The sequence below is a fragment of the Convolutriloba macropyga genome, chromosome 15 (assembly GCF_964194025.1).
Source record: "Convolutriloba macropyga chromosome 15, txConMacr16.3, whole genome shotgun sequence".
Classification (NCBI taxonomy): domain Eukaryota; kingdom Metazoa; phylum Xenacoelomorpha; order Acoela; family Convolutidae; genus Convolutriloba; species Convolutriloba macropyga.
In genome coordinates, this window is record NC_134482.1 from 37,129,448 (window position 1) to 37,143,304 (window position 13,857).

Below are 13,857 nucleotides of genomic sequence, written 5' to 3' on the forward strand. Positions count from 1 at the left end.
TTTCAATTTAGATCTGTATCTGTTTCTCTCTCTATTATATGGCACGCAGGTCTATTCTTTCGCAGCTATTCCGGCAATCTGCCGGCTATGTTTGTTCACATGCGGCAATTTCACTTTGATTGTAACTGTTTTTTTGATTTTTTGGATTGGATTTTTTTCTAAACGGTTTTCCCAATCCATTCATAGTCCGTTCTAGGTCTATTTTTCTGTTTAGTCAATGAAAATGCTTTGAATTGTACGTCAGGACTTGTCCTGCTATGTTTTTTTACTTCTTCGAACAAAAACTGTTTCGCTTTACCTCATTTTGCCGCTTTTTCAAAATTTTAAAGTCCAATTTTGGATGCCCGCTATTTGAACGTCGTTCCTATAAGTCTTAGTTACCATCTCTTATACTTATTGGTATTGATAGTAGCCCATGTAGCCTCTCTCTAAGAAACAGAAGTATGCTCAACTACGAAATGCTGTCAAAATAAATCGGACTTAAAAATTGTTTTTGTACAAAATTTTTTTCAATATCTTCTTTCAATCTCAATCATGCTTATTGGAATCAACGGCGGCTATTTCCAATTTTAGATGCCCGCTATTTGAACGTCGTTCCTATAAGTCTTAGTTACCATCTCTTATACTTATTGGTATTGATAGTAGCCCCTGTAGCCTCTCTCTAAAAAACAGAAGTATGCTCAACTACGAAATGCCGTCAAAATAAATCGGACTTAAAAATTTTATTTGTACAACATTTTTTTTCAATATCTTCTTTCAATCTCAATCATGCTTATTGGAATCAACGGCGGCTATTTCCAATTTTAGATGCCCGCTATTTGAACGTCGTTCCTATAAGTCTTAGTTACCATCTCTTATGCTTATTGGTATTGATAGTAGCCCCTGTAGCCTCTCTCTAAGAAACAGAAGTATGCTCAACTACGAAATGCCGTCAAAATAAATCGGACTTAAAAATTGTTTTTGTACAAAAATCTTTTTTTTTCAATATCTATTCTTTCAATCCCAATCATGCTTATTGGAATTAACGGCGGCTATTTTCCGGCAATCTGCCGGGTATGTTCCAGTTTGTTGGATAGGATTTTTTTTCTAAATGGTTTTCACAGTACATTCATAGCTTTTTCAGGCCTGGTTTTTGGTTTGAATCAAATATCAATTTCTCGCTAGTGGTTTTTTGTTCACATGCGGCCTTTTGACATGATTTTTCTGATTTTTTTATTAAAATTTTTATCTGATTTTTTTAGAAAGGGTTTTCCCAATTCACTTATAGTCCTTCTAGGTCTGTTTTTTGTTTTATCAATGAAAATTCTTTGAATTATACGCCAGGACTTGTCCAGCTTTGTTTTTTTTTAAATTCGCTTCACCTTTTGATCAAGTTTTTCGTTTTATATATGTCACGATTTTCACGCTTGACTTCTGACTTACCTCATTAATTGTTTCAACTGATTCTTTTACTCTTTAGTGAATACGTTCAATGTCAAAAGAGCATAATCAAAAGAAACCGGATAAATTGATTAAGCCCAGTCATTAAATCATAATGAATAACAGAGCATTAGCAGAGCATCAGGTTATCAAAGTTCATTAGTGATTGATAGTTGACACTAGTATACGGCTTAACAGCTCTCAGTTTAGACGCTGAATTAAGCATAGTTTTAGAATCTAACTGAAACTGCACGCAAATTAGATCACTTTGTGACACTGAAAAAAAAACAGAAAAGAATCAATTTTTATCTTTCTTCTTTTTCAATCCCTCTATGCATCAAGCGCGTCAACGGCGCTATTTTCCGACAATTTGCTGGCTATGTTATTCATTTAAATTTTTCTTTCTAACAATATGATACCATCTGAATTCGAATTAAATTAATTTAAGTTAAATTGTACCTCTATTTAAGATGATTTAGGAGTTACCGGGTGCTTTTTGTCACAGGAAAGTTCTCCGGTGTCCTGGGACAATGAAAACGTTCCGATTTTTGCTTTCATGTTATACTATTTTTCACCAGTCCTATTTTGCGGTGGCGTTATCCTTGGTGGCGTTAATGAAAGAATTTCTTGGTTTATTTTGGTACATACCCATTATTACACCCGTTAAATTGTATGCTGTTTTGTATTCTGTTGTGAATTTAGGTTTCCTATTCCTCAACAACCTCTTCATCCAACGTGGCAGAATTGAGACTACGTGGTCCATATTAAGAAGCTTTGGATACGCAGACACACTTCGCATCAGTGATGACCTTCTAGAACCTAAGTAAGCTCAGTTTTTTTAGCTTTGTTTTCCAGGTCACGGAATCAGTTATTTGAGAAGATCACTTAGCGGCGGAGGGATCATTACATTATATGTCCCTATATTTTTGGGACCCCATCAAACAAGTCAGCTTAGTGGCCATCAAATTTTACGTTCAAGCCCCATCCGAGGCGGCACGCGTGCAATTTTATAGAAACGTGCTATTTCCATATGAAAACTTTCACCTCATTCTCGCTGCAGTCACTCGGTATCGTTGTTCATTTTCAGTTTTGACCTCAAAGCTGGTGCCTCTGTTGAACTCACTGCACTTGGCCTTGAATTCCTGACGTCACTGTTCCAGAAGCACGACAGAGACAGAGATGGGTGTCTGTCTCCCTCTGAATTAACTGACCTTTTCGATGTTTGTGGTGCCAGGAGTAGTCCATGGGGTATGGACGTGTTTCACAGTGTTACTACTGATACCAGAGGGTGGATCGATCTCAGTGGGTTCCTTTGTCAATGGAAGTAAGTGATAAATTGCTTCAAGACAATAGAGCGGAGATTTTAGTCATTGCGAAGTAGCAGCGGGAGCGGAAAAGAGTAGGTTTGGAGCTTAGTTTTTTTACCAAAAACCTTCAAGTGGAGTTAGAAATCGATGCTTAAACTTATTTTCGGTTTTTGAGAGAGATTTTTTTCACGTGCGTCGATTTGACATCTGTTTTCCGTTTTTCTCTTGAGAGCTATTGATATAATACTTATGTGTTCTAATTGTGCCTATTTGCAACTGCTTGAAGTCCTCAACGAGTGGATCAAGCCTTTTTTACTCTGACACTATTTGTTGCCATAAAGTATTAGTACATTTTCTATTTTAAATTGCTTGACCATTTTTGCGGTCTTATTCTGGAACATTCTTCGACTTTTCAACTGACTTTTTGAATGATATCAATTGCGCTGACTCCTAAGTGAAGTTTGTTTGTAAAAAAGCAATTGTTGCTTGATACAGAGCCTTATATTGCAGTGGTGAAGACTAAGGCTAGGACTCCAGAGGTCGCGGATTCGAATCCCACCTTTGTCGGATGTTTGTCCACCCATAAACATAAATGTATCTAAGATACAGCCCTTGAATTAAACTGCCTAGCTCGTCGTTGGTAAGCAATTTTTTTGACGTTAGTCGGTTTTTTCATTGTCTTTATCTAATCATTTAGTAGTATTATTTAAAGGGATCATTGAATAGCAATTGGCTATACATGCTTTTAATTATAGTTCGAGTTCATAGCTAGTGGTTTATAGGACCTTTACACTATTTGTTAACAAATTTTTGTTTTTTTTGCGAGTTTGTTAGTTGCTGTCAAACGCAATTTTTGGTAATTATATTTAGTCCTGAGGTGTTTTATGCAGCTCTTAGAGCCTTACGCATTACTATTCTTTAAGTATGCGCTTCAACAAAATTGTTTTGAGGAGACAATTTAATGATGTGAAAGGTGGCTTTTAACAAATTTTGACCCCTCCCTACGATTCACCCTCATCTAATGGTAGCATCCATAAGCCACAGCTGGAGGATGATCGCTAACAAGCTAACTGCTCGTCTGTCGTTTGAGAGCAGTTCGGCCGACGCTCGTATGTTATATTTGCATTTTTGTCCTCATTTATTTTCATGAAGGCAGGTCACATAGCTTGCTATTGCCGATTAAGTCATGCAATCAAATCGCTGTATTTCAAAGTAATGCTTTTTGTCACTTTGATGCTAATTGTTTTCATAAAATCATATCGATTTTTTTAAGTTTTGCTCTGGTTTTTGTTCTTTACTTTGTCGTCTTATTACTTTTTCTCAATAATGACAGGGCGCATCGGTTGCTATGGAGGGTTAAGTTAATTGATTTGGTCTTTTCAGTTGATAGCTAATGCTATTTATGACACACACTGTTAACTTTTTATAATGTATCAATTTTCAAGTTCTCCGTTTTTGTTGTAGTTTTTGTTGCATCATCACTTAATGTCAATAATGATTGGTCCCATTGGTTACTACGGAGGCGGAGATTGATAGTTTATTTTTTCAGCGCATAGTTATTGCTTTCTAAGACATACGCTATTCTTTTTCAACGTTTTATCGAATTTTTGAGTCTTTTAAGAGTAATTGTCGTAATTTTCGTGGTCTTATTACCTAGCCTTATTGGCGACAAGTTTCATCGATTGTTACTGGAACACAAGTTAATCTAATTGATTACTGAAGTTGAGAGCAATGTTTATTTTGATTTTGATACTACTTCCAATTGAAAGTAGTTTCTTTCATGTTTTTGCTTTTCTTGTAGTTGCTTTTCTTGTGGTCTTACCTTTAAGTCTCAAATATAACAGTTCTGATTGAGCTTCTAATGCAGAGTAATTTTAGTCAAAGTATTTGCCTTAACTTTAGGATGGCGTGGTTTCTGAGTGGGATGCCGTTTTGAAATTTTGTGAAGCTTGCTTTTGTTTGTAGTTCTGTAATGCTTTTTTTCAGCGAAAAGAACTAAAGTTTTTTGTATGCTGTAGTTAAGGCTTTTGGGATGTAGTTATATGATTTTCCTTTTTTGACCCCTCTGACTTTCAAAAAAATGCCATTTGCTTCAGTTTTTTGTGTTTTTGTGTTTGTGTGCCATTGAGCCGTGCAAGGTTGTTTTGTTTTCTCATTCTGAAGACTCGTGATTAATTGCTCTTGAACGAATTTCATACCAATTATTGTGAGCGTGCTGGTCTTATGCAAATTTTCTGCTTGACCGTTTTTGCGCTTTTCTTCTAGAACATTCTTTGACTTCTCAAGTGGTTTTTTCACGCTTTCGCTCTTCATTTTTAGTGATGTCTATTATTTTTACTCCAAAGTAAAGCTTGCTGCTGAAATAAAAACAATTGCAGCATAGCAAAAAGCAGGGACTGACAGCTGAGTGGGCAGTGCTTCTGGTGAGAGGTCCGGAAGTCCATAGGTTGAACCCCGGCTTGGTGAACTATTTGTGCCACCATAAACAAATATTGGTCTAGGCTACAGCCCCTGAATTATATTGCATCGTCTGTCGATCGAAAGCAATTCTTCCGACATTATTCGGTTTGTTATTCATTATTCTTAAAACACTAGAACTTGGAAAAAGAAAGTTGTAGGTTGCTTTTAATGTTTTAGTTCAATTTTGCTCGAATTGTGTCATTGGTTTTGTTGACTGCAATTCAAGACTTGTCCTATGTTTTTAATAGATGCCGTCAGCCTCTCAACGGCTAATATTAAGGCGCTTTTTTAAAATTCGCTATACTTTTTGATCACGTTTTTAAGTCACGATTTTCTGCTTGACTTTTGGCTTACCTCACTCACGTTTCAACTGGATTTCAATTTCTTTTACGCATTGTATAATGCAATGTAGTGAATACAGTCAAAGTCGGAGGAAAATTAAAAGAAACGGGATAAACCGATAAAGCCCGGTCATTAGGTCATACTGCATTAAGTTATCAAAGTTCGTTAGAACGATTGCTAGCTGACATCAGGCTTAATAATTTTCAGTTTAGAAGCTTGATTAATTATAGGATTAGATTCTAACTGAAACTGCTCACTGAATTAGAACTTTTTTTGAACCTTAAGAAAAAATTATGCCAATTTATATCTCCTTTTCTCTTTTTATGTTTCAATCCCGATGTGCGTCAAGCGGGTCCATGGTGGCTACTTTCCGGCAATCTGCTGGCTATGTTTTAGTTTGCTAAACGCAGTACAGCGATTGCTGCTGCTCAAATCGGTCTCCTCTTCGTTTTTAAAATATTGAAATGATTTGATTTTTGGGACGCTGTCTTCTGATCACACATTTTGATGATTTCTGAAATCCAATTGAGTATTGATTTTGGTCACATCGAAACAAGAAGCAGAGTGAAAATGCGAATGGTTTTGAGGCGTGATTATTATTACTTTTAAGGTTTAGTGAAAAACTAGTTCGAACAACGTTTTGTTTTCCCGCTTTTTCTTCATATGCGGCAATTTTGCTTTGTTTTTAAATTTGTTTTTGCCCAAATTTTTTGCTATAAATTTTTAGGTCTAATTTTTAGTGAATGAGAATTATTATTGAGAGTTTTAGGTCCTGTTTTTTTTTATTTCGTTGCCATGATTTTTGTTACGACCATTTGACGTCACGATTAGATCAAATCTGCTTCTGTTCCTACATATATGTAGTTTGGACTGAATTGCGTTCGTCACTTCGTTTTTAGTTCGCAGTGAAGCTAGTTTAAGTTTTTGAATACACATGATTTACCTCATTTTCAGAGATGACTTTCCTTTTTCAAAAGGTTTTTTCTTTGCTTCCTGTCAAGAAGATAATGTCAACCGAGTTATAATTGAAGGTTATTTCAGACTAGTTTGTTGATGCAGCTGTAAGTTATACTTATTTTTATTCAAAATATTACATCTCAGCTGTTAGAAAAAGAAGATTTCTTTTTTGGTCGTTTTTTATTATATTTTTAATAGCCGCCCTCATCTTCTCAGCCGGCTATTATAGCGCTCCTATTTTTTTTACTTCGTCGAACTTTTTTCGCTTTACAATTTTGCCGCTTTTTCGACATTTTGCGTGAAATCTTTTTGACTTCTCTAGGCTATTTTCTCTCTTCTCTCATTCTGCTAAAAGTGAATTTGAACATCAGTTGCTCAGCAAATCAATTCAAAATGAACAGAGTCAGTATAAAAAATTGAAGTCAGAAATAGAAACGGGATAAACCCATAAAGCCCAATTTTAGATGCCCGCTATTTGAACGTCGTTCCTATAAGTCTTACTTACCATCTCTTATGCTTATTGTTATTGATATTAGCCCCTGTAGTCTCTCTCTAAGAAACAGAAGTATGTTCAACTACGAAATGCCATCAAAATAAATGGAACATAAAAAATGTGTTTGTACAAAAATCTTTTTTTTTCAATATCTTCTATTCTTTCAATCCCAATCATGCTTATTGGAATCAACGGCGGCTATTTTCCGGCAATCTGCCGGGTATTTTTGAGACTGCAAATCAGCGATTCTATCGAGGTTGTTTTTTGCCATTTTTTCAGCCATGCTAATTAAATGTGCAGCTGTCTTAGAGCTTTACGCCTTACTAGTCTTTAAGATTGTGTTTAATCGAAACAGGCACACAACCATTGTCAAGCGGATCTTCCTCATCCCCCCACCCCCACTCACCTCCACAACTCTCCGTTCGCCGTCCTAGCAATTTACCCCCCTTCCCCTCCCCCGCGCAACGCTTGACCTTCACTCTGCTCCCCACACCTAATGCATGCCGTTATGGTAGTAGCATTAAGCCCCAGCTTGCTTCAATCGAAGTCAACCGCTCGCAGGTCGTTTGAGAGCACATCGCCCTGACGTTAGTCGATTATGTATTGACATTTGTTAACACATAACTGTGTTTGGGAGCATTTTTAACAATAGATTCAGTACAGCTGTTTTATTGTCATTTTTCCGCTTCGTCATTGGTGGTTAAATTTTGACAATCAAAAGAAATAAATTTACGAGTACTATTTGTTGATAATAGAAACAGAAAATTAATGCTAAGCTATTGCAGGTAAAGTAAAATAAAATAAATCATCATAAGATGTACTTACGAAGTGTAAGAAGGTCAAAAATGAAAACTTTGAGACCCAATTTGAAACGAAAAATTTGGAAAATCTTTGATTCAATTCTTCAGGAGCTTTTCAATGGAGCCTATGTTATCTCTCGCCAAAAGATATTGATCGGCCAAAATCGACTCAACAAAAAAGCTGGGGTAGCATAAAGTTCCTATCACCCAAATAAGTTTGAGGGTTAAAACAAATATCCTTCAATCGCGAAAAAGTTATACTTCGCTTTATAATTATTGGCTCAATGCTTCGGATGTTGAATAATAGAGGGTAATATTTATTTTGGTTGTTTCAGCATGACAGCGTACTTAGACACTCCTCGCCTGATTGAATATTTGGCCTACTTCGGATATATGGAATGCGACGCAAACAACAACTCAACCGCTATCAGAGGTAACCATAGCCGAGAAAATGACCCTCTGTTTAGTTGGTCCAAAGTTATCTTTAACGCGATTAATAGGTAAACGCAAATTGCCATTCATCTCAATTTTCAGGTTGTTATTGATCAGATTTTAGTGGACCCCCCAAGTTTAGTGGTCATATTACGTAACCCCCTCCCCGTAATCATGGGAAACATAAAATATTGGATAGCTATAATTGAGAGGGGGCGGGCTACTATTTCTGTAAAAAAATAGCATTTACAGAAAAGGAATTGCTGATTGAAATGCTGACCACGTCAGCTGTTCTCATAGCTTTTTTGCAACACACTCGCTCAATCGATTTCATTTTACAACGGCCGTCATTTAAGTTGGTTTTAGTTACGCGGCCAAAATCTGAAGATGTGAAATCACGCGTGTGTACTCGGAACGTTTTCCTGTGCCATGTAATTGGACCCGAGGGAGCTGGAAAGAGCTCTTTTCTTCAAGGGTTGCTGGGCAGAACAGTCAAAGATCTGAGAAGAATGGACCACGTGAATGAATTGAGCAGATACGCTATCAATAGTTTAAATTACAAGGGACACAATAAATATTTATTGGTGAGAATTTTTAGCCTATTTAATGTTTAGTACAAAACCGCAGACGCAATCAAAATTCCGTCTAAGGTATGGTAGCAATGAGACATGGTAGCTTTTAACTTATTTTCTTAAGCTCACGTGTTTCACTTATTGCGCGAGTGGTAATGAGCAGAATAATGTAATGTATTAACTCATCAGAGGTAGAGCCCACATTGATTGGTATTTAGACTTAGCTTAACAATTGGTATTAACAATTAGCATGTAAGTTAGAAGCTGATTTTAGCTTAATAATCTTGCTCCCATAATACATTTCTAAGCTACACCCCCTCTAAATTGAATTGGCTCTGTCTCTCGTTCGATAGCAATTCATCCGACTTGGTTGGTTGATGTTTACACTTGATATTAATATCATTTGGCGTGAAATTCTAAAAGAGTTAATTTTCTAGTTTTTGAATATAATTTAAATGTTTTTTTAAACAGATGCACGATTTTGACGTGGTCGAAGAGGACTTTCTAACAGACGAAGACCTAGACTGTGACGTTGTGGTGCTAATGTACGATGCGAGTGACAAGACCTCATTCGAGACAGTTGCCATTCTCTACAGAAACCACTTCCTAAACCCATCCCCAGCCAGTGCTCCTTTCATGCCACCCGTTCTCATATGTGGGGCCAAATCTGACAGGGTTGAAGTTCGACAGGTAAGCAACAGTCTGTTTACAGCAATGCACAGTGCGCTAATTGCGTTCATCAATAGTCCATGTAATAGCTAGAAATGTCTAAAGTTTCTTGAAAATAAGCCGTACATACGTTTCCCACTAATAGATAGTCGCATTCCACAATAACAGGGAACGGCAAATACTTAGAACTAATTATGTATCAAAAGTTGAATTTCCAGCCGCAGATAAAATCCGTTAAAGATAAGGCCGCAAGCAACATCGCAAACAATTGAGAAAAATAATGTCCTCTGTTTTTATGAAAAAAAAGCTTATTTTACTCATTCGAACCTATTTATTAATAACCGCCCTCATCTTCTCAGCCGGCTATTAGAGCGCTCCTATTTTTACAATTCAAAGAATTTGAATTGTATTGGGGCGCTGTCTTTTTATTACGACTCGAAGAGGAGTATTGGAGAAGTCCTTTTTTACGACTCGAAGAGGAGTATTAGAGAAGTCCTTTCTTTAATCAATTTTATTGCAGTGATTTTTAAAGCGGGAAATGAAACGCGTGAAAAAATTTGGAGTGATTTTGGTGCTGAACAAAAGTGAAGAGCGAAGCGAAAAGAGTGGTTTTTGTTCATACCGCTGTTTTTGAGAGAGCGAATAATTGATGTGTGAAAAAATTTTCTCTAAGCGAGCGAATTTTTTTGTTCGTGCGGCTTTTAAAAGCAGTTTTTGCAACTTTTGATGGCTATGAGGTTTGATTATGATATTGTATTAGTTTTAGGCTTCTTCTGGTAGGAATTGAAGGTTTCAAGTAGTAAATTTGAGTTTAATGCTTATTTGGAGATTTTTGATCAGTTTTACTGATTTTTAGACGAAATTTAATGATTTTTGCCTGTTTTTTTGTTTTAATGTTTTAAGTAGGATTTGGATAGAAGCTTGTTACTTAAGAAATATTCAGATAACAAGAGTAAAGTTTTCTTGGTATAACTTATTTTTTAGGAAAATTGACAGAAAAATTTTAAAACCATTTTTCTTATTTTTTAAGTTTTTCTTTTTTTTAATATTAGACAAGTTTCGTAGCCTATTATGACTTGCCCATTGTTTTGCGAGCTTTTCATTGCTCTAATTCCAAAGGAACTTTATTCGGCTTTATGTTTCCATGTACTATAAAAAAATTCAAGTTAAAAAAATTAAGTTTTTATAGTTTTTTGTTCAATTTGTTTTTGAATGCGGTTTATATTCTTCCTTATGTTTTTATGGCATTTGCGGAGGTTCAGGGTTCACAATAGTTTTTCAGTTGTTTAGTCATAAGGATGGGCAATTTTCTCCTCGAGTTGTTTCCGGAATTCTTCTGGCTATGTTTTTTAATCAATTTTATTGGAGCGAATTTTGAAAAGGGAAATGAAGCGCGTGAAACAATTTGAAGTGATTTTGGTGGTTAACAAAAGTGAAAAGCGGAGCGAGAAGAGAGTGGTTTTTGTTCATACCGCTGTTTTTGAGAGAGCGAATAATTGATGTGTGAAAAAAAATTTCTCTAAGCGAGCGAATTTTTTTGTTCACGTGCGGCTTTTAAAAAGCAGTTTTTTGCAACTTTTGATGGTTATGAGGTTTGATTATGATATTGTATTTATTTTAGGTTTGTTATAATAAGAATTGGTTTTAACCAGTTAATTTTAGTTTGATGCTAGTTTGGAGGTTTTTGATCAGTTTTGCTGATTTTTAGACGAAATTTAATGATTTTTTACCTGTTTTTTTTGTTTTACTGCTTTAAGTGGGAGTCATTTAAGAAATATTGTTACTTAAGGAATTGTCAGATACCAATTGACTAAAGTTTTGCTGGTATAATTCATTTTCTAAGGAAAAATGACCGAAAAATTGAGAAATTTTAAACCATTTTTCTCAATTTTTGCAGTTTTTTTAATCTTTCACAAGTGTCTTACCCACCCTATTATACCTCGCCCATTGTTTGGCGAGTTTTTCATTGCTCTAAATGCAAAGGAACCTTATTCGGCTTTATGTTTCCTTGTTATATTAAAAAAACTCATTTAGTTTTTATAGTTTTTTTGTTGAATTTGTTTTTGAATGCCTTTTCTATTCCTTAATTTTTATGGCATTTGTAGAGGTTTAGGGTTCATATTAGTTTTTCTAGTTGTTTAGTAAAAAGTATGGGCAATTTTGGATACGAATCATTTTTTTGTTGCGAAATATTACAAAAATGGCGAACATTGGAACTTCTTATTTTTTTTTGCAGTTTTTCGGTTTTTTTTGTCTGTTTTTGAGACAAGTTTCATAGACCATTATGACTTGTCTATTGTTTTGCAAGCATCTGGATGCCCTATTGGCTGAAAATAATTTTCTTTGGATTTATGTGCTTTTTTAATATTAAGAAATTTACTAACTTTTTCCAGTTTTTTTTTTACTGCAAGTTGTTTTTATTTAGCTTTTTTAAATAGTTTTTTTCATAATTTGGCCTCAAGTATTTGTAAAACATTCACTTATGTGGTTTCAGTAGGTACTAGTTGTTTGATGAAGTAATTGTGGCATGGATAGTTATTTCGGGATCTCAAGTTATGACAAAATTTAATCAGATTTTTTATCATATTTTAAGAGAATTGATTTTTTGTTTTTACTTTTTTGTTTTATGGTTTGGTTTCGAGAAAATCATAAATTAGTAGAGGCAAGTTTTTTTCTGATGAGTAGTTGGATAGAGCCTGTGATAACATGCGGAAAATTACTTAAGCTTTTTAATGGCCGCCCTCATCTTCTCAGCCGGCTATTAGAGCGCTCCTATTTTTACAATTCAAAGAATTTGAATTGTATTGGGGCGCTGTCTTTTTATTACGACTCGAAGAGGAGTATTGGAGAAGTCCTTTTTTATGACTCGAAGAGGAGTATTAGAGAAGTCCTTTTTTAATCAATTTTATTGCAGTGATTTTTAAGGCGGGAAATGAAACGCGTGAAAAAATTTGGAGTGATTTTGGTGCTGAACAAAAGTGAAGAGCGAAGCGAAAAGAGTGGTTTTTGTTCATACCGCAGTTTTTGAGAGAGCGAATAATTGATGTGTGAAAAAATTTTCTCTAAGCGATGGAATTTTTTTGTCCGTGCGGCTTTTAAAAGCAGTTTTTGCAACTTTTGATGGCTATGAGGTTTGATTATGATATTGTATTAGTTTTAGGCTTCTTCTGGTAGGAATTGAAGGTTTCAAGTAGTAAATTTGAGTTTAATGCTTTTTTGGAGATTTTTGATCAGTTTTACTGATTTTTAGTCGAAATTTAATGATTTTTGCCTGTTTTTTTTTGTTTTAATGTTTTAAGTAGGATTTGGATAGAAGCTTGTTACTTAAGAAATATTCAGATAACAAGACTAAAGTTTTCTTGGTATAACTTATTTTTTTCTTAGGAAAATTGACAGAAAAATTTTAAAACCATTTTTCCTTTTTTTTTCAAGTTTTTCTTTTTTTCAATATTAGACAAGTTTCGTAGCCTATTATGACTTTCCCATTGTTTTGCGAGCTTTTCATTGCTCTAATTCCAAAGGAACTTTATTCGGCTTTATGTTTCCATGTACTATAAAAAAATTCAAGTTAAAAAAATTAAGTTTTTATAGTTTTTTTGTTCAATTTGTTTTTGGATGCGGTTTCTATTCTCCCTTATGTTTTTATGGCGTTTGCGGAGGTTCAGGGTTCACAATAGTTTTTCAGTTGTTTAGTCATAAGGATGGGCAATTTTCTGCTTCGAGTCGTTTCCGGAATTCTTCTGGCTATGTTTTTTAATCAATTTTATTGGAGCGAATTTTGAAAAGGGAAATGAAGCGCGTGAAACAATTTGAAGTGATTTTGGTGGTTAACAAAAGTGAAAAGCGGAGCGAGAAGAGAGTGGTTTTTGTTCATACCGCTGTTTTTGAGAGAGCGAATAATTGATGTGTGAAAAAATTTTCTCTAAGCGAGCGAATTTTTTTGTTCACGTGCGGCTTTTAAAAAGCAGTTTTTTGCAACTTTTGATGGTTATGAGGTTTGATTATGATATTGCATTTTTTTAAGGTTTGTTATAATAAGAATTGGTTTTAACCAGTTATTTTTAGTTTGATGCTAGTTTGGAGGTTTTTGATCAGTTTTGCTGATTTTTAGACGAAATTTAGTGATTTTTACCTGTTTTTTTGTTTTACTGCTTTAAGTGGGGTTCATTTAAGCAATGTTGTTACTTAAGGAATTGTCAGATACCAATTGACTAAAGTTTTGCTGGTATAATTCATTTTCTAAGGAAAAATGACCGAAAAATTGAGAAATTTTAAACCATTTTTCTCAATTTTTGCGGTTTTTTTTAATCTTTCACAAGTGTCTTACCCACCCTATTATACCTCGCCCATTGTTTTGCGAGTTTTTCATTGCTCTAAATGCAAAGGAACCTTATTCGGCTTTATGT

General features: G+C 34.9%; 1 protein-coding gene across 1 annotated transcript in view; it reads left to right on the forward strand.

The window, feature by feature from the left end:
* The window catches only part of LOC142354282 (mitochondrial Rho GTPase 2-like), a 161,642-nt gene that overhangs the window by 134,879 nt on the left and 12,906 nt on the right, over positions 1 to 13,857 (forward strand). Inside the window, exons 9-13 of the mRNA XM_075406548.1 lie at positions 2,122 to 2,242; positions 2,507 to 2,743; positions 8,114 to 8,211; positions 8,577 to 8,794; positions 9,254 to 9,472. Of these exons, the coding sequence (XP_075262663.1) occupies positions 2,122 to 2,242; positions 2,507 to 2,743; positions 8,114 to 8,211; positions 8,577 to 8,794; positions 9,254 to 9,472 (893 nt within the window). The remainder of the gene's footprint in view (positions 1 to 2,121; positions 2,243 to 2,506; positions 2,744 to 8,113; positions 8,212 to 8,576; positions 8,795 to 9,253; positions 9,473 to 13,857) is intronic.